Genomic DNA, 22106 nt, shown 5'->3' with positions numbered 1-22106 from the left:
AAAAATTTAAACAAGCTAAAGAAATCTTAGCTATAAAAACAAAACAAAAATGCTCCATGATGGAGGCAAGAAAGATCTACAAAAATTACACAAATTACTTTACCTCCACTTAATTCTTCAACATCCTATGCCGCTGTCCTTTCATTAACAGAAACTACAAATGCCACTACTACCCAAAATAGCTCTACTCCAAAAACAACAATAAATAAAGAAATAAACCACTTACAATCATCGAATAACAAGCAAACGAACTCTCAAAGTACTACAGTTTAATTAGCAGAAACTTCGCGTTCTCATCTTGCACAAAGTACCTCTACTTCTAAAACAATAGTAAACCAAGATAACAACTACATTATATCACAGAATACTATATTAAATTAAATAACTCTCCCAATCCAGAAGCCTCCAACGATCAAACATCTCTCTATACAAGCAACAACTTAGCTAATCAACAACACAAAGAAGATAATGCTTCTCTTGCAAATTCAGAAAGCAGTAATGACAGCGCCCAGTGAGACATAGATCATTGTATTTCTAGTTATTCTCTTAATAATACCAAAGCTATAACGGACAACAGCTTCATTAATTGTACATTCTCACCACTTCCATCTATAGATAGAGTTCTTTCTCTTACTCAGTCATCTACTACGTCAAATTCTTCTGATGAATGATGCTCAAAATAGTAAATTTCCAGTTACAAATAATTTTCCCAATAATTTCATTTTTTACCAATCACTATGTTAACTTTCTTGCAATGGAATATAAACGGCTTTTTTAACAATTACCGTAAGCTTCGTCTACTTCTTTCAGATCTTAAACCCGATCTTGTAGCTTTACAAGAAACCCACCTTGCAGTTTCCATTAATCCTTGTCCTCCTTCGCCTTACCCTGCCTATTTCCATAACTCAAGTATTACGAATAAACACGGGACTGGTATCCTTATAAAAAAGGTAATTGGCATAAAAGAATCGATATTCAAACAAATTTAAACATTATTGCTTTTGAAATTAAAACCAATATAACCTTAACGGTGATATCAGTTTATTTTCCACCTGGTAAAGATTTCGATATGGGCGAGTTTAAATCAATTATGCTTTCACTACCTCATCTACTTGTTCTTTGTGGAGATGTCAATGCCTGGAGTCCACTTTGGGGCTCTTCCACACAAAACAAGAGGGGTAAAGCAATTGGAGATCTAATTGTGACCCTAGATTTAATTGTCTTAAACGATAAATCTCCGACACACTTTTCCACACATAATTCATTCACGCATGTTGATGTTACGATATCCTCCACCAGCATTTACCCACTCCTTTCTTGGAGAATTCTAGATTATCTTTGTGGTAGTGACCACTATCCAATTGTTTTCCACTTAAATTGTGAAAGGAGAAGTAAGACCGGTCACATACCCAGATTTAAAACCGATAAAGCAGATTGGTCAAAATACAGGTTTCAGTGCGACGAACAAAGTCAAATCCACCCTCTTAGTAATAATATCAATAAGGAAGCTAGTTCTATTAAAAAAATTATCCTCAGCGCAGCTACGTCATCCATTCCTCAATCCCGTCCCTACTTTCATAAGAAATGTGTCCCCTGGTGGAGCAAGGATCTTGCCGAGTTACGTGCAATAAAGCAAAATGCATGGTATAATTTTAAACGCATACGCTCCAACCAAAACCTGATGTTATATAAGGCAGCAAATGTGAAGTTTAAACATTTCGCAAAAAGGGCAAAACAAGAATGCTTTATTAGCATCTCTAGCAATATCAATCCGTCATCCTCTCCAAAACAAATATGGAAAAGTATCAAAAAGCTGTCGGGCTCCTATAGTAACTTTATTGTCCCACAACTTATTATAAATGACAAGCTCATTTCTTGCCCCAAAGAAATTGGAAATTCTTTCGCTAAACATTGGTCTGAGTACTCAGATAACACTAATTTTTCCCATGACTTTGTTGCACAAAAATCCAGAATTTTAAATGAAATATATTTTGCACCACAAAATCTCACTCCCCCTGCAAGAGAGATTGACAATCCCATCACCATCCAAGAGTTTGATCATTTTGTTAATCAGGCCAGAGGATCCGCTCCTGGTTATGACCGCATTAGTTACTCCATGGTTAAAAATCTCCCTGATTCTATTGAAACTAGGTTATTAAAACTATACAACTTCATTTTCACTTCTGGTATCATACCACACAATTGGAAATTTGTTTGTATATTACCTATTCCTAAGCATACCAAATCAGCAGATAAGCCGTCCAACTTTCGCCCGATTTCCTTATTGCCATGCACCAGCAAGATTTTAGAAAAAATAATTGCTAACCGACTAATGTGGTTTGCGTCCAAACATAAATTTTTAAACCCCAGTCAGGTTGTCTTTAAAAAAGGACATAGCACTGTCGATGCACTTTTATCTTTCGACCATTTCTCTTCATGTGCCCTGTCTAATAAGAAACATATTACAGCACTTTCCCTTGACTTCGAAAAAGCCTTCGATCGCATCGGGATACACATTATACTAAGGCAACTAAGAAAATGGGCGGTTGGTCCTAAAACATACAACTTTGTAAGAAGCTTCCTAACAAACCGAAGATTTATGGTTAAGATAAACTGCTCTTTTTCCGACAGATACAACTTAGAAAACGGAATTCCTCAGGGTTCGCCTCTTTCGATGGTTTTATTTGTTATCGCGTTTGACGAAATACATAGGTAAAATCACAGATAAGTACAATATTGAGCATTGTATTTACGCGGATGATATTTTGATATTTACTAAACTCGATAATTTAGTGTCAGTTAGAACCATCTTTAACAAAATCATTAAGAACATTGCTGTATGGTCGCTCGAATCTGGAGCGATTATATCATGCGAAAAATCCAATATCCTTCATATTTGTCGGAGGAAGTGCTGTTCGGGTGTAAATCTAACTCACCATACTATACCTATAAGTAACGTGAGCCAATTAAAAATATTAGGAATTTTCTTTGATTGTAAATACACTTTTAAATTTCATTGCAATTACATTAGAAATAAATTAATTAATCGTCTTAGCATTGTAAAATACTTTTCATCAAAAAAGTCCTTTGTACATACTTCTACACTTTGTTACATTGTTAAATCGCTACTTTTATTTGTAATTGACTATGCTTTACCAATTTATGGAAGCTGTGCCAAAAGCAACTTAAACCTTCTGTGTGCTCCATATCACGCTGATCTGCTTAGAAGCCTACGTGCCTTCCCCACTACTCCTATTTGTAACATCTGGGCTGAATCCGGACTTTCTAGTTTAAGTGAGCGGGTGGAATATATGACTGCTGGTCTTATATACAAAGTGTTATCCTCGCGTTACCATCTTTTTTAAGTATTTTACGTACAGTAACGTCGTTCACATGCTTGCCCAAGGAATTTGAAATGTTTTTACATATTTGAGGAGCCGTAATTCGAGTATTATTTTTCACTGATTGTAATGGTTCGATTTTCATGTACGGTCAGCTTGCTAGGTAGACCGGAACGTGGCTTTGACACAATTGAACCAGTTGTATTGTATGTTTGTACGACATTCTGCACAGAAGACTGACTTTTTCCCATGATTTGCCCAATTTCGCGGAAAGCTTTGCCTTCATTCCTTAGTTTCAGGATAATTTTTCTCTCGCCAGCACTAATTTCCTTCAATTACACACTAAAATAAAACCGTTATTGGGTATGAATATGCCACTGCATACTGGGGGGAATCCCTGTTTTCATGTGTACGGACACTTTTTCTGCTTCGTTTAAGTGAAGTTTTTTGTTTTTGTTTTGTAAAATTTAATTTTTAAAGATGTACTTAGGAAAAATCTTTTAGAAATTATAGAAAAATTACTTACTAAACGTTTCTCATAAAAGTGTTAAATGTTTTAGTTCTTTTTACAATGAATTTCTTAATATATTGCTTTCATTTCTTTGTGTACGGATACTTTTTCTGGCAAGTGTATGCATGTATGTATATATATGTTGGGAAACTAAATTTATAAAAATATAATAATTTACATTATTGATTGTGAGAGTTATTGATATTGAATTTTGTGACTTACTAGACAAAGGAGTTTATTAATAGACAGATCGTTCCAAGGACTGTTACTAAAGTCGCATTGCCCATACATATACCCTATGATCAAAAAGTATCGGGAAGGTGATGTTGACTGTTTTCTTCGATTGCCAAGGCGTTGTTCACCATGAGTACCTTCCATCAGGCCAGACATTTAATAAAGAATATTATTTATCCATTTCGAAGCGTTTGAGAGATGTTGTACGTCGCAAACGGCCACGTGATATGGCTCTGTACGACTTCTTTTTGTTTCCCAAATTGAAGGAAGGAGATTTCGGTCGATAGGGGGGATCAAACCACCCCTTCGTCGGCCTATCAGGGATGCATGGAGGACTGGGTTAAACGTTGGCAGACGGGTCATATTTTGAAGGAGATAAAATAAATTTGCCTGAAATTTAAGTCTGTTTTGTTTTATTTAAACATTCCCAGCTTTCTGATAATAGGGTATGTCCCGCGGCATGTTGTGCGGCATCTCTTCGACTACACCGACGAAATCCAAGATCAAAGTTGACGGCAACTACTGAATCGGACAGTATATAGATAGACATTAAACGAAATTCATCGGGAGACTCTGACTACCTTCCTAAACTCGCGATCCGCGAATGTCGTTCTCGGAGTCCACCCACGACCTATTGTAGATGAAGAGCTTCAGCTGCCCCGCGAGACCCAATTACGTTCTGGATATTGTATAATAGTAGAGTCAACTCCTACTTACACTGAAACGATCCCGAATATACGGCAAGCATGTGAAAGTAAGCCGCCCGACATTAGTCTATTTTTTCCCATACCCCATCAAACCTACCCTTTGAACCCAACCTGTCGAACAGCACGTTTTCTGGGTCTACCGTTAGCTGAGTGAGACGAGAACGACCGGTGACCATAACGCACTGGTAGGGTTTAGTAATGTGCTACAACAACAACCCTTGAAATTTGTTTTCTTTATGCAATGAGCCGCTATCTACAAAAAACGCTGAATCTCGTATTGGAGATCCCTCAGACTTCCCATGACAAACAAAGTCAACACTGTCGTTAAGCGGCATTTCCCTAAAATGTATGGAGAACATTTTATGTTGTTAGAAATACAAAAATGGCGCAGTCCAAAGTAGCAGACGTGGCTGAGTTGTATTTGATGATGAAACTAATCCCAAAAGTTCATAATTGAATACCTCTTGGCGCAGGTCTGTATAATTATTATTATTTAATTCTTGTTTTATAAACAACTCTGAGTCTGATGCAATATTTTCATAGCAAAAGTGATGTATACACAAGTATAGTTTATAGACATCGTTGGTGATAATTAATAGCATCACAAAAAGAAAACATAAGTAAATGAATGTCAAACATATATGAAATAGAAACATATTTCAATACCGCACTGTTATCGCAATACAAACTGCCAGAGCGATAACCTTGGATGATGCCGTGGTGGTGGTTCCAGAGATCGACTTTGCACATGTTGTTCGGCATTCGAACATCTGAACATTTTGCTAACAGATCGAATTAAATACTCGACTGCATGGGTTAATTCACTGGCGATTAGATGCATGCTTTATAAGAAGATCAACGCTCATACAAAAGCATTGCAACGACTTATATTTTTACACTTAAAAATAAGTTAATTTAAACCTCACATTTTTGCATGTCAAACATACCTTCTTTTATTTCTTTTTCATATAAGCATTAAGCTTAAAAATTAATAAAATTATATACATATGTACATTAATGTTTAGTTATCATTTCCCATATTATCAATACATTTCCTGATCCGTAGAATATCCTCAGGATAAACACGACAACAACCTCCAATTATGCATGCGCCAAGCTCAATCCATTCAGGTACATAAGACTCCAGCGGTATGCAATCATCGTGACCTGTCCATTCCCCTTGTTTTTCATCGTAAAATTCGCCACGATTGCTGTACACAATGAGAGGTATGGATTCGGCATTGGCCAGTACGTGCAGCGATTTAAAGAGCGGTTTAACGAACTGAAAGAAAAAAGTAAGTGAGTTTAGATTTATCTAATCGAATAGCAAATAGTTCTTTGTAACTCAATTTGCTTTACAAATTACCACATTACTTTTTGCAAATACGAATGAGGATGATTGGAACCAAAACAAGCATTCCAACGCAAGTTAAAGTCCAAAGTGGCATTAAAAAATTCTATGTTAGCGACTGGGTGATACACAAGTGAAGCTTTCAAGCATAAAAATATATTTTGATTTAGAAAAGGAAAATTTCTTTAAGCATAAATCCGCTATAGACAAGAGAGTTACCGTGCCATCATGGGTTGAATACCTGGCACATGAAGCATCAAACATATTTTTTAAACCAAAAAATATAAACGCACTATTGCAAAAGAAGTTAGAGATATTTTGTGATGCTACAGCAAGCGCTCTTTTAAGTCAAATTATTTCCGAAACCATTGAAATTCAATCTCGAGCACATGTGAGTTAAAAAATTAGTACAATATATAATGGAAATAAACATTATCGTAATACTGGTCACTTCTAAACTCGCAAAGAGGTCTCCCAAAAACGCATCTGGCGGTTGAACTTAACCTCAAATTTTAAGTGGTCGTGCTTAACCTCAGACTATAACTAAAAAGCTTTGATAACTTTAAGTAAAAAAAAAAGAGGTTGTCTGTAAAGTCGGTTTACTGGCGATAGTTTAACGTGACAACGTCATAAGAAAATATTGAAGGAATGGTTGCAATTTTCAAAACAAAATTTTAATTTTATTTGTTTGATAGATATTTTGTATGGATATAGAGGAAGAGGTAAATGGAATTGCAATGGAATAGGTCAAGTTACAATACATTTACACAAACGTGAAAAATGACGAAACATTTATCAAATTCATGAAATATATCTTCAATTTCGATTGTGCATCAGACGTTAATAAGTCAACAACACTAAGAGGCACCATCATCGATTTGCCTTTTTCAAGACACTTTACACTCGAAACACTCCCTTTCATTTCCTACTTTTTCTATCATCGTCCTATTCTCAACAGAGAAATGGTTCATTACCATGCACACAGGAAGAAGGCATATGCAAATACAAGTATGTGAATTTATATACATATGCGCATATACATACATATACATGCTCACTCAAGTAGGGCAGAGCCAGATGTCGAACGTTGCCGAACGCGGGGCCGATTGTGCTCTTTGTCGTTCGTTCCGCGCTCTCGCTTGCAGTTCAAGCACATTAGCTTACATTTGCTTGCGTACGGAATAGATTCGTATATTTGATATGTCCATATGACTTGTATGCATCTTTACATATAGATTTGTTCTTTTTGAAAATTGCGCGAAATTGTATATGTATATGCATGTTTATATACATATATTAGTATACAACATATCTTATAAGGTATATGGTAAACATTACCATACATTTTTTCCTTCATATATAATAAAAAAATTAATAATAATAACATTAAAACAACAGGTATTATTAACAAACTTGGTTTTATTTTAAATTCTTCAAGTAAATCAAATTAATAATAATCAATAAGAAGGCATATGCAAATACAAATAAGTGAATTTATATATGTACATATGCGCATATGCATACATCTATACGCTCACTTAAGTAGGAGAGAGCAAGATGTCGAACGTTGCCGTTCGTTTGCTTTGTTCGTTCCGCGCTTTCGCTTGCAGTTCATTCAAGGTAACGGCAATGAGCAAGGTAACGACAGATGACCAAGGTAACGACAAATGAGCAAGGTAACACTAATGAGCAAGGTAACGACACATTTTTTCGTGCGTGCAGCCGGCTAAATCGAATTATAAGACGTTATCACGTCAAAAATCTTTGATAACTTTCCCGCAGCCCTCGACTTATTATTTGGATTCGATTTTGAAAAGTTGCTATCGAAATTTACTCAACCAAACACAATCCTTTTGGGTGTTTAGTCGAGCTCCTCCTTCTATTTGTGGTGCGCGTCTTGATGTTGCTCTACAAAAAGCAGGGCCTACAGTTTTAAGCCGATTCCGAGCGGCAGCTAGTTTTTTATGAGGCGCTTTTTCAAGGCAGAAAAACAGTGGGAGTTCATTAAAAAATCTTATAAGTAAATCCTGCTACAAAAACTAACTACGCGGACGAAATCCAGAACAAAACAGACAGACAATTACTGGATCAGACCTTGTAGAGACAGACAATTAAGGGCATCCAATGCTTCATTATCCTATGAATAAGACAAAAAAACAAATATTAATTCTCTAAAAACTTTTCAAGTCTTCATGACTCACCTTACATTGAAATGAAACCCAGAATTTTACATCAGGATAATCGTTTAGCAACATATCAACAACAGATTCAGCTTCCATCTACAAAGACAAATTCCAAAATATTATAAGCATGCACTTGCCAACAAATCAAACTTGCGCATACACCTGACATGGTATTTTTTCCACAGCCAAGCCGTCAACACCCTCCGCTAGACAAGCATCAATTCTCGGCCGATGCCAATTTTGTAAATCTGTGCTTGAGACACGTTCCGAATAACTGCCTTTATATTAGGAACCATCATGTAAGTGTGCACCATAGGGGCCGATCGATGCCATTATAAGTGGCAGACCAGACTCCTGCGTACCATTCGTTTTCTCCACCATTTCGATATATTTAGATTTAGCCTCCTTGGCAAGCTGCACACTTTTACGCATCAACTGTATGCTTTCCTCACGGCTCAGTAGCAACTGTTTCATGAAACCCTCAATGCTGGATTGATAGGTATTGGAAACTATAATTTGAGCGCCATCTATTTAGGATTACAGATAAATATATTTGTTCAGAATTCGTCCAATCTGGCACCACCTTAATTTATAGCATTATTGGTATTATTCCTTCGAATTCATCTATACATACATACATATGGTATTTATGCACAGTTAGCTTTAAACAGTTATTTTCCTTTGTACTTAAAAATGAGACGCTCAATAAAATTCATTGCTTGTACAGCTTCGAAGAGAACACACGTCTTTATATTTGTGCTTAAACATTTTGGTGCCTCCTGTGAGGACAAATAATTAAATTGAGTGAAATTATACAAAGTTGTACCAATCGTTGGAATATCAAAGCTTTTTCAAATAAATCCGTTCGCAATCAAATGCATAAATAGCAGTTAAAGTGCATCCCACAGCTGTGTGATTTTAATTCTGCGAGCTAATGGCAGAATTAAATTTGCGCGCTTCGGCAATAAAGGCCATTAAACGCATACACGATCGGGTGAGTGGATTCCAGCAGGGTGCATTTGATGAATTTCATCTTGAGCAAGAGTTGAAATCATTGTCAGCACATTATGCACGTTTCGTGACCAACCATGACCTGTTGGTGGGAAATGCAGCAAACGCCGAGTTGGAGGCCCACGAGAAGTTATGGGAAGAGGTTGAAGGTATTTAATAGGTCTATTTATAAGTTCGTGCGGTTTTACAACAGATGGCGTAACTTGATTATTATTCCATCGATCCACATTTCCAAACATTCATTGGAGAGCTACTGTCGTAAGGCACAAACGTCAGTATAAGTTTTTTATTTGAAGCGTAAACAACAATATTTTTACCACACTTGAAAATGTCGAATTTCGTGCCAAATAATGTGTTTTTGCGGGGAATTCTTCTTCATTATTTTAATATGAAGAAAAAAGCAGCCGAAAGTCATCGTATCTTGGTGGAAGTTTATGGTGAGCATGCTCTATCTGAGCGAACGTGCCAGAAGTGGTTTGCACGCTTTAAAAGTGGTGATTTTGGCTTGGAAGACGAAGAACGCGAGGGTGCGCCGCCAAAGTTCATGGATACCGAATTGGAGGAATTGCTCGATCAAGATCCGGCTCAAACGCAAGAAGAGGTTGCAAAAACTTTGGGAGTTGATCAATCAACCATTTCCAAACGTTTAAAAGCCATGGGAATGATCCGAAAGGTAGGCCATTGGGTGCCGTATGAATTGAAGCCAAGAGACGTTGAACGCCGTTTTATGGCATGCGAACAACTGCTTCAACGGCACAAAAGAAAGGGTTTTTTGCATCGAATTGTGACTGGCGATGAAAAGTGGGTCCATTACGACAATCCAAAACGTCGGGCAACGTATGGATACCCTTCGTGCTTCAACATCGACGTCGGCGCAGAATATTCATGGCCTGAAGGTTATGCTGTGTATCTGGTGGGACCAGCTGGGTGTTGTGTATTATGAGCTACTGAAACCGAATGAAACGATTACGGGGGATGTCTACCGACGACAATTGATGCGTTTGAGCCGAGCACTGCGAGAAAAACGGCCGCAATACGCCGATAGACACGACAAAGTTATTTTGCAACATGACAATGCTCGGCCACATGTTGCACAAGTGGTCAAAACATACTTAGAAACGCTCAAATGGGATGTCCTACCCCCCCCCGCCGTATAGTCCAGACCTTGCGCCATCCGATTACTATCTCTTCCGATCGATGCAACATGGCCTGGCTGACCAGCACTTCCGTAATTACGATGAAGTCAAAAAATGGATCGATTCGTGGATTGCGGCAAAACCGACCGAATTTTTCACAAAGGGAATCCGTGAATTGCCAGAAAGATGGGAAAAAGTAGTAGTAAGCGATGGACAATATTTTGAATATTAAATTTGTAACCATTTTACGTCAATAAAGTTTCAAATTTCGAAAAAAAACCGCACGAACTTATTCATAGTCCTATTACAACAATGCATGTACCCACTTGAACCGTGCAATCATGGGTGCAAAACCGAGTCAGTCTGCTGTGATGCCTGTGCGAGAGTGTGAGGTTAAGTTAGAACCGCTAGCAATTCCAACGTTCGATGGAACTATGCAGAATTGGCTGGCGTTTAAGGACGTTTTTGAATTGCTTGTCCACAATACAGACTATCCTGAGGCCTACAAGTTAGGCAAGTTGCGGCAGGCAATAAGCGCAAGTGCTGTACCGCTCGTCGGGAGTGTATATTCTGGGGGATACGCTGATTTATGGAAGGCGCTTAAAGAACGTTTTGACAATAGAAGGCAGCTGGCTGAGACTCATGTGTCACGCTTACTCTATATCAAGCCGACAACTGAGGACACACCAACTGCGTTACTGTTCATCGTCGACACGGTACATGAATCACTACGAGCTACATGTCATGGGTCTACCAGTGGCCGAATGGGATGCTGTGGTCGTACCGATAATAGTTTCGAAACTTCCGATAACTACACAGCGCGAGTGGAACATGAGCTGTTCACCCACCGAAATTCCGAGCCTCAATGAGCTGCTTACGTTTTTGGGTCAGCGGGCTCATAGCCTCAGCACAACAGTTGTCACATGGAGCAATGGGGTTGAATTTACGTCCAAGAGTCATCAACGCGCTGGTGGTCCGTCAAGAGCTGTTAGATCACACGTCGTATCTGCAGAGGAGGGTAAATGCACATACTGCCAAGGTGCACATCGTATTATGAAATGCGCACGCTTTCTTGTGATGAAATACGAAGACAGAATTACTGCTGCAAAGACTGCAAAGCTTTGTTTTAACTGCCTAAAGCAAGGTCATTCAGCAAGACAATGTCCATCGGGGAATTGCCGTCACTGTGGTCGTAAGCACAACTCATTACTTTGCCGCGAATCATTATCTCAGAATCCATCAGAGTCAGTGTCAACGTGTCCGGAAGGAGCCGTCACTGCTATTGCATCCAGAAATTCGAATCTCTGACTAGAGCCTGCTGTGGTAGGTTGCCTTGCCAACGCGAGTTCAACAGTGTTATTGGCAACTGCGCGTGTATTTGCATGCGGCAACTCTACCAATGGACGTCTGGCGCGGGTGCTCTGTGATCCCGGATCACAGGTTAGTTTTATAACAGATAAATTAACTAACTCTTTGTCTCTTCATAGGAGCAAATGCGAAGTTTCGGTGGAAGGAATCGGAGCTTACTCCTACGCACGTACACGTGGGCGTGTCACACTCACGTTAAAATCGCTCTATTCCAGTTTCAGTTTGGAAATCGTTGCACTTGTCATGCAGTCAATTACTAAGGTCATCCCAACAGTGCATATTGACATGACACGGTGGCAGCATTTGAATGGACTAGAATTGGCCGATACGCAGTTCGGCATTCCTAGCAATATCGACATTCTTATTGGTGCGGATGTATGGGGAAAAGCAGTCAAAGGGGACATAAGACTCGGTGGCCTCAATGAGCCACACGCCCAGCGAACCCGCTTCGGCTGGGTTGTCTTCGGTCCAGTGCCAGCAGAGCAGCCAGCAACGCCGCCAACTCTTTCCTTCAGCACCCAGCAAGGCGAAGAGGACGCACGCTTGGAGGAGCTCGTAAGAAGCTTTTGGAAGTTAGAGGAAGTGCCTTCACAAGATTGTAACGGCGAAGATGAATGTGAGAAAATCTTTTTGACCACACACTCCCGCACAAGGGAAGGGCGCTACATGGTTCATATACCATTTCATCCTGACGCACCGGCTTTGGGCAACTCATACGCCCATGCTTTACGACAATTTCATCTTCTTGAACGACGACTAGCAGCGAATTGTGAGCTCAAGAAAAAATACATTGCCTTCATGCGCGAATACGCGGACCTCGGCCATATGGAACCCGTTAGTCACATTGGAGATGGGGGGGTCAACTACTACATCCCTCACCACGCGGTTCTGGAAAAGTTCCGCGTTGTGTTCAATGCTTCAGCGCGGACCACGAGCGGCCTCTCACTGAACGACGTCCAGTTGGTGGGAGCCACGATTCAAGAACCACTTGTGAATATCATCTTTCGTTTTCGGTGTTTTCGCGTAGCATTAACAGCAGACATCGAGAAAATGTTCAGTCAAATTCTGATAACTCCCGAACATAGGGATTTCCAACGCATTATTTGGAGAGAATCACCAGACAATGACCTAGCAGTATACCGTTTAACTACAGTGACGTATGGGATGGCTTGTAGCCCGTACAACGCAGTTCGCGCACTCAATCAATGCAGTTATGATAACTACAACGTAGTCGCAGATGGCCATCAGTCGATTGTTGCGCGCGATGCGATTCTGTCATCATTTTATGTAGATGATTTTCTCATCAGTTGTGACACTGAGGATAAAGCCTTCGAACTCGCTGTCAATGTGAGTGCGATTTTGTCGGCCGGACAGTTCCTTTTACGAAAATGGCATTCTAATAGTGGTGAGGTTGTAAAGCGTTTAATTAGTAACAATTCCTCAATCGTAGAGTTAGCAAGTGAACCATCGACGGCAACTGTGCTTGGTTTAAGTTGGGACCCAACAACAGATGAGATCTTTTTCAAAGCGAATCTAAACCAGAACATCGGATGCCTCACAAAACGTCGGGTTTTAAGTGAGGTCGCCAAACTATTTGATCCTACTGGCATGCTTGCTCGAATTGTTATTGCCGGGAAGATATTTATTCAGAAGTTGTGGTCTGCTGGCTTAGAATGGGATGCACCACTCCCAGATGCACTTCAAAATACGTGGGTCTTATTTTACAGAGAACTTGACGTTATAAACCGTATCCGTGTACCACGATGGTTAGGTTTGGCTGAGGGTAAGACTACTATGCTACTTGGGTTTTGTGATGCCAGTCCACTTGCCTATGCGGCTGTCCTCTATACTAGGACAACAGACGGTGAAGGTCGGTCAACTGTATCATTGCTAACAGCTCGCACCAAAGTGGCGCCACTCAAGGGTGCAACGATTCCTCGCCTAGAACTTTGTGCGGCACATTTACTCGCATCCACACTTGACAGTGTGCGGACTGCTTTACGTCTAACGGACACTTCTTATCATTTATGGTCCGACTCGCGAATCGTGTTATGTTGGTTACGTAAACCTCCAACTACTCTCAAGCCGTACATTTCCAATCGTGTTCGTCACATTCAAGAGCTGACATCACCAGATCGTTGGCATTATGTACGGTCTGCACAAAATCCGGCAGACTGTGCCAGTAGAGGTATCCGAGCATCAGAACTGGTTGAACATCAGTTGTGGTGGCAAGGGCCAAAATGGCTTATGGACAAACAGCTACCAATTTCCTTTGGGATCGAATTAAAAGATGACGAGCTTGACATTGTACGTGGTGAACAGAGAGTGTCATCATTTGTAGCAACGACGGCCCACGCGAGCATTCTTACAACTCGACGTCTAGACGGCCAAATAATTCCATTAAGCGAACGCTTTAGTTCATTGCAAAAGCTTCTTCGTACCGTGGCAATCGTACTTCGGTGGCTACCAGTTCGCCGACATTTGCGAAGACTGATCGTCAATCCTACAGAAATGGACGATGCTCTTAACGTGCTAATCCGAAACGAGCAATATACCTTTGCGACTGATATGTCTCTGATTCGGAAGGGATCGGAAATATCCAGCTCCAGCAAACTAAGGTCATTGAACCCTTACATAGATTGTAACGACATATTGCGAGTCAGAGGTCGTATTGGTCACGCTGACCTTCCAGAAGATCGACGTTTTCCGATAATTTTACCGAAGCATGGGAGTTTGGTACACTTACTCATCCGACACGCACATGAAACCACGCTTCATGGTGGGGCGCAAATCACTCTCCAAACTCTTCGCGCACGGTACTGGATATTGAACGGAAGGCAAGCAGTCCGAAGCTTTGTACAGACTTGTGTTATTTGCCGACGACATCGAGGCGTAATGTTATCTCAGCAGATGGCATCCTTACCCAGGCATCGCATTACGGCAGCACGGCCATTTATATCTTCAGGCGTCGACTATTGCGGGCCTTTTACAGTGCGCATCGGCACAAAAAGATCGCGCACAACGATCAAAACATATCTAGCTGTTTTCGTTTGCATAGCGACCAAGGCCGTGCATATTGAAGTTGTTGATGATCTTTCATCACCCGCATTCTTAGATGCATTTACGCGATTTATAAGTAGACGAGGTCCATGTCGAGATCTCTATAGTGACAACGGTACTACGTTCACAGGTGCTAACCGTTTGCTTAAAGAAGACTTGGCTGCTTGGCAGAAAGACAACAACCAACAAAGTTTGGCGAATCTCGGTACTCATTGGCACTTCATCGCTCCCAGCGCTCCTCATCAAGGTGGTCTCTGGGAGGCTGCGGTAAAATCTGCCAAATATCATTTGGTGCGCCTCGTTGGAGCGCAGTCATTATGGTATAGCCAACTTCAGACTTTGGCGATACGCATTGAAGCATGCCTAAATTCTCGTCCGCTAACACCTATATACGATGATCCCGATGATAAGTTAGCGTTGACCCCTGCCGACTTTCTGGTTGGCGCTCCACTGGTTGCAGTCCCTGAAGCTGACATCAGAACAATTCCGTCCAACCGTATTAAGCACTGGCTCTGGCTGCGTCAGATACATCAACAATTTTGGCAACGATGGAGCGAGGAATATTTATCTACTCTTCAAACTCGAAACAAGTGGCAGACGAAATCAAGGGACGTAAAGATCGGAGACATAGTCATCGTAAGACATGAGAACTTACCACCAACATATTGGCGCTTAGGGCGCGTAACTGCGGTTCATCCGGGCAGCAATGGTTTAATACGTAATGTCACGCTTCAGACGGCGAACGGTATGATGACTCGTGCGATACAGAAATTGTGCCGGCTTCTGGACGCAGAGCATTTTGAGGCCAGCGCCTCAACCGGGCAGGATGTTCAGAATTCGTCCAATCTGGCACCACCTTAATTTATAGCATTATTGGTATTATTCCTTCGAATTCATCTATACATACATACATATGGTATTTATGCACAGTTAGCTTTAAACAGTTATTTTCCTTTGTACTTAAAAATGAGACGCTCAATAAAATTCATTGCTTGTACAGCTTCGAAGAGAACACACGTCTTTATATTTGTGCTTAAACAATATTAAACTGGTTAAAAAAATGTGTTTCCTTGTTATTTAACAAAAATATTTACTAAGTCCTGTCACACTGCGATATGCGAATTAACCAACTCCTTACATCTATAGGGTTGTTCAATAGGTGCACTTCAACTTTTTTCCGATAGGGAGGGCGAACGACGCAATATTTTTCGCTTGTCATTTGTAAACTTCATTAGTATACATTTCATCATGGAACGCTACACACTTGAGCAACGATTGCAAATCGTGCAAATTTTTTATGAAAATAATCGTTCTGTTGCTGCTACTTTAAGAGCTCACGGCCATTTTACGGTCCATTTAACAAGCCGTCCCGTTTTGGGGTTATGTGAAGTCATTGGTCTACAGTAACAAGCCGGCGACGATTTGTGAGCTCAGAGCCAATATTGAACGCGAAATTGCTGGAATTTCGGCCGATTTATGCAAAAGAGTGGTCGAAAATTGGGTTCAACGATTGGACTTCATAAACCGTGCACGCGGTGGTCATGCAAAAGAAATCGAATTTCATACTTAAATGTATATGTTCAAACTCGATAATAAAAAAAAAATTAGTTAAAAAAGTCAAACCGTTTGTGTTTTATTCAAAAAAATTCAAAAGTTGAAGCGCTCTTACTGAAAACCCCTATACTTACTCTGAAGAAAATCCAAATGTGTTTGTACCACAGCCGTGGGATTCTTCTGATCAAAACGTGAACCCCACAAAGGATCTCCATCGATTTTCTCCTGTACATGACGTGCTAGTTGCGTTGAAAAGCCACCGCTTTTCACCAAAATCCGTTGGGTCGGTGGCATCATTAAAATGGCTTAGTAATTTGTGGCGAGAATCAAACGGAAAATATAGAAACAATGGCCGGCAAGCGTAAGCAGAGCGTTGTAGCATACGCCAATGAAAATAAGAAAGAAAATATTGCATATTACTTTTTGCTATTTGGTGTAAACAAAGACAAAATAAAAATACTTTTTACGGTTGCATAAAATAAAGAAAATTTTACCTTCAACAATGGGCACATACTTACCAGCTTCCAAGTAAATACCTTTTGGTTGGGCGAGTAGGTAAATGAACAAATGAATGACACAAAGCAAGCAATGTGTTTCTTTAAATGGAAATCAAGATAACAACTCCTTCGCTTTTGTTATTCCAAATTCTATTTACGTATGCAATAATTATTAACCACTTTGCCTTTTTGCAACCAGATAAGTTCAGTTTTGTTTCTTTTCTTATACTAAGTCAACTTGTGCGTTCTTTGCTAAAATATAGCTTTTGCAAGCATTTTTCAGCTTTCTTACCATAGATCATAGCATATATGACGATCATAGCATAGATAACATAGATGACCCATAGATAACATCTTATTGTCTACGATAGAAGGTTTGGTAAGTAAGCAGCTTTCTCGCTCCCTCTTGACAAATCGGCTCCCTTATTTGAAAACATGTTGCTTCTTTACAAATATGCAATACTGAAATGTGCAAATTTGCCACATCTCGTAATGCAAGGACTACTAAACATGGCTATACATATACATACGTATAAGAGTGAACTAATTATCCAAAATATTTTTGTTTACTAGCAGCATTTCCTTTTTAATGTAATGAAAATATTCCTTTAGAGACTCCATTTTTTTTACTTTTACACATACTTAAGTAACATGACATAGTTCTGTGTGCTCTTGTGTTAGGTAACCATCGAAAATATTCTAAATAAAAATTACATATGCTTAAAGAAAAATATATATTTTTTCTGTTGTTTTGCTATAATGTAGATTATATAACCAATATACTTGTTTTTTTCTTATTACAGGACTAATTAGCTACTTTACGTACTTTTTTACTACCTTTAGGCAAGAAGGGGTAAAGATTTTGCCCTCTTTCGCCATCCTTCGATTTCCCATACAAAATTTCTCCCCCAAAATCTGAGATTATAAAATAATCCCAAATAGAAAATAGCCATAGTTTTTGACATACAACCCATTGTTTTCTGTGTAATAGATCAGTATTTTTACGCGTGTAATGAAAAATGTCAAAGTAAAGACTAAATAAAATGGATGCCGGCAAATAAAACAGGTTTGTAGACATAATTATAATAAAATGTTTGTTAAGGTAATATTATCTAACAGAAAAAAAAGCGTGTGCCCAAAACGATTTGCCCTCTTATTACTTATTATAAATTGCAATATAGAATTTCGAATGCGTATTGCTGCCATAATTTTTTGAAACCTCAGTAAACGTCGTTTACGGATTTCCTCCAACTGTTTATTATTAGCAGCCAATTGCGTAATTAAATTAACTATTCCTTCTCCTGGTCTGTTCTTCATGTCGTTAATAATAATTAAACAAACCAAAACCCCGAAATATTCCATTGAAATAATTTATATGAAGAAAAACCTTTCACAACAATATTGACAGCTGATTGACAATTTTGCAGGTATGTCTGCCATGTGTTAACGGGTAGATTAATTTTGTGGATTTATTGGTAATTAATGCATATGTGAACGTACTTTTAAACGACGGTTCACGAGATTTCTCGTTTTTATCTCTTTCCTCTGAAAATTGCTAAATTCTGAAAAATATTGGATCGACTTCACATGTTGCAGGATTTAGTACGTATAAACATCTTGAGCGTTATCTATGTCTTGAGCTGTTGAAGCCGTTTGGTTGGTATTCTCTTAATATTTTCAGTTTAAAGAAAATTAGATTCTCTTAAATAATGTCAAGAAAAAACCTAACTTATGTGATAGCAATGCCTTAGGCAGAATCTCGGTGAATAAAATTTCCAATACGGGCATGTCGAGTCTGTGCAACCCACACAAGGCATATTTGCAACTTTTATGCTGTACCTTTTCATTACCTTACTTTCAAAGATATAATGCCCTGAGAAATTATTAAACTTATATTAAGAGCTACATTTATTTATATTAGTTATAAGGTTAATAGATGAATTTTAAATTTCCTATAGGTATTTATTTTTCATTTTCAAACAAGAAAATCCCCGATCTTAGAGTGAACCTAACGGATATAATGGGCAGTGATTTAAGTGTTAATCAACAGGCAATTTATTGACGCACATATACTTACACACATACACATGCATACGTGTATTAAATTGTACAGATTACTTCAATGATTCGACGCTCTTTGAAAGTTCAATGGCGTTTAATTTACGGAAAGCAAAAAAAACAGCATTCACGTAACATTTAATAACCCCGGATAACACACTTTTTGAAGTACAAGTATACATACGAGTATTTAATTAGAATTATATTGAAAAAAATGTAAATCGAAAAAAAATTGTTTTTATTTAATTGGAAGACACAACTCAACGGTAGCGAAACCCCAAATACATAAATGGAGTGTTTCAGTCAATGAATTAATATTTTGTTTTACTTATTAGTTACAAAATTTAAAAAAATTCTATTTCATATTAAAAACTATGGCTTTACAAAGCGTTACATGTGCCTATCCGTACAAAAACAACATCTGAAAGGAAATAAAAAGAAAAAAATGTATTTTGTGTACAAATTTTCAAGTTAATTTTTTTAGAAGCATTCCATACTAACCTTGGCCGCATCGTGCCGCACAATCCAGACGAGCTTGATTGTGATAATTCTGGCTGTCGCTGCCACAAACTGGATTGTATTCCATGGTGGAAGGACAGGCGCGCAAACAAGCTAAGTACCTTGGTGAAGGGACCGTCGTCGAAGAGGCAGGTGGTGCGGTTGTGGTGGTAGAAGAGGTATCTATACCAAGGAATTCAAACAACATTTACTTGAGTATTAAAAGGAGATATGTATATACATATCCACAAATGTACCATGGAAATGCAAAACTACATATGTATGTGCATATGCAAATATATGATACTTGCATAGATAAATACATATAGTATGCGAGTATATAGTAAGCACTGGTACATTAATACTCATATATGTATTAATAGACTTACCAGGAAAATTCGGAAAAAATGGGTTTGAAAAAGTCGGACCCTGCCACTGCTGTGGGCGTGCATTCACAATTGTGCATAAATAAGCTGATATGAAAGAAAAAACTTGATAACTTTTTTAAAATTAACAAAATATCATTTCACCTACCGAAACTACACAGTATAAATAATTTTGATTTCATGTTTAATTTCGTATATTAATCTGCAATTAAATCTTTGTTTGAGCCACGCCACGTTATTCCCCGACCAACTTCTACGATTAACTTAACACAAAGCAAATTTCCCCCATCGGTTTTATACAACCATCAATGGGAAGACCCATGCTGGAGCCAATCGATCGCCAACTCATAAAAACTTTATGTTCATACATACATATCCATCTCAACATACACTTGCGCAGTGATGCTCTCAGCCCTGCTCTGCTACGCAAAGAAAGCCCTGTTTTCTCAATTGGATGCTGGGGAATTTCTCTTATATTGTATAAGGGCAGCTAAGGCAAGTGGCCGCCGTAGCCGTATATAAGTGCGTGATAACCATTCGATTGGTCCCCGAGTCGATGCGCACTGTAAACATAAAACATCTAATGATTATTAGCCTTTTCTATTATAGTTCACGTATTTCATATGTATTCTCATACTTAACATTAAATTGGAGAGTCAATGACCTAGCTGCTTGTACTCTATTATAGACTTTAAGCGTTGTATTTTATACTTTGTTTAATAAATAATAATAAAAGCTTTTTCTAAAAGCGATTAGTCCTCTGCAGGCAGAAAAAACATTTAATACCAACAATCTGCCGTTCGAAAGCTGCATAAAGGCCTGTCTACATACAATTTTGCATTGGCGTCGGCTTCAACAGCTGACTATGAATACATACATTTTTACGAACACGTTCACATAGCCTAATAGGCTCGTCATACTGGATCCGTTGCGGCACCGAATTTGACTGACAGCAAAATAAATTATGTGTATGCCTTGGCGGAGAAAATAAATGGAATTAAAATTAATTGAGTCAATTAAAATGCAACCCTATATTTTCAATGAAAGCTTAAAAAGCTTGAAAGAGTATAAAAAAGACTAGAATTAACCAAGATGTCCTAAAAAATGGATGTGCGTCCCGATCTCGACGTTATGGTCGCACCCACCAACCTAGTCGTGTTTAAGACTACCATAAATTCTATTAAAACATTCTTTCGCTTCAAAAAGCATTCATGTTAAAATATATTTCATAAGAAACAAAAACCAGTTTATAGCAAGTTACTAAGTGTTGCTGGCAACTTTAACTGTCAAATTGGAAGAAACGACAAATTTATGAGCATCATCGGCGAGTTTTTGGGAGAAAAGTGTTTTCAAACAAATTAATACACAACATTTTAACACAAAAAATATAAAGAAGATTTACTTACATTCTTTGCGAAGACGTTTCGCCTAAAAATGACATATTCTCGTAGTATTCGAACTGAGGGACTTCCTTCGCATACAAACTTCCAGCTTTCGCTCAATTTTAAATGGCATGTGGCGTCATTTTAAATAGGTGTGCAAAATGTTTCTGGCATGTTGCTCGGTGTTATCACGCCGCGAACTGAATACTACTTTCGAAATTTCACACATATTTCACGGCAATTATATAAACTTGTATGGATTTTGACAGCCATTTCACGTGAAACGCAAACTTATTACTACGCTTAACGTGCTCGGTATGAATCTCATTGTTATTATTATAATCTTACCTTAATCTGTTTGAAATTGTAGTGTGGCAGATGGTTGTTACGCGGATTACTGAACAGCTGATTTGTTTATTGAGTAGTTTTGTAAGTAAAAGATGGATCGCAGGCAACAAATATGGGTATTAGCTCCCCTGATACTAAAAGAAACTTGTGAATTTCATTTTCGCTGCTACTACGGCCTGCTTCATTTCTGCTGAAATTCTTGAGGACATTCGTCCAAATTTCCCAGCAAACGAGTGTGACTACCTACGCCTGGTGGATCCCAAGATCCTAGTTTAAGAGATCTCAATTCGGAAATCTGGTAACTAGTAAATCTACATAAACGGATTAAATAGATGGAGGACTTGAATACCCGTTACTTCACCTCTATTGTGAGTAAGCTCTAGTCGACCGTAAGGTCCCTGTCCAACCCGACGATGGCAGAGAAACATGCGGTGAGTGTGTTTCGTGAGATCCTAAAATATGGCAGTCCTTACGGCAACCA

General features: G+C 38.8%; 1 protein-coding gene and 1 pseudogene across 1 annotated transcript; both read right to left on the bottom strand.

The window, feature by feature from the left end:
- Positions 1-5805: 5805 nt before the first annotated feature.
- Positions 5806-17180, bottom strand: LOC128862481 (uncharacterized; annotated as a pseudogene).
- Positions 17181-19228: 2048 nt separating this feature from the next.
- On the bottom strand, positions 19229-20208 carry LOC128861506 (uncharacterized). Its single transcript, XM_054099676.1, has 4 exons — positions 20044-20208; positions 19899-19982; positions 19513-19692; positions 19229-19432 (listed from the first exon to the last, which is right to left on the bottom strand). Exons 1-4 carry the CDS (start codon positions 20075-20077, stop codon positions 19392-19394), a joined length of 339 nt encoding a protein of 112 aa, XP_053955651.1. The 5' UTR covers positions 20078-20208; the 3' UTR covers positions 19229-19391.
- Between the last annotated feature and the right edge of the window lie 1898 nt (positions 20209-22106).

This window comes from Anastrepha ludens, chromosome 4 (genome assembly GCF_028408465.1).
Source record: "Anastrepha ludens isolate Willacy chromosome 4, idAnaLude1.1, whole genome shotgun sequence".
NCBI lineage: Eukaryota > Metazoa > Arthropoda > Insecta > Diptera > Tephritidae > Anastrepha > Anastrepha ludens.
This window is presented reverse-complemented; position numbering and strand designations above follow the sequence as displayed.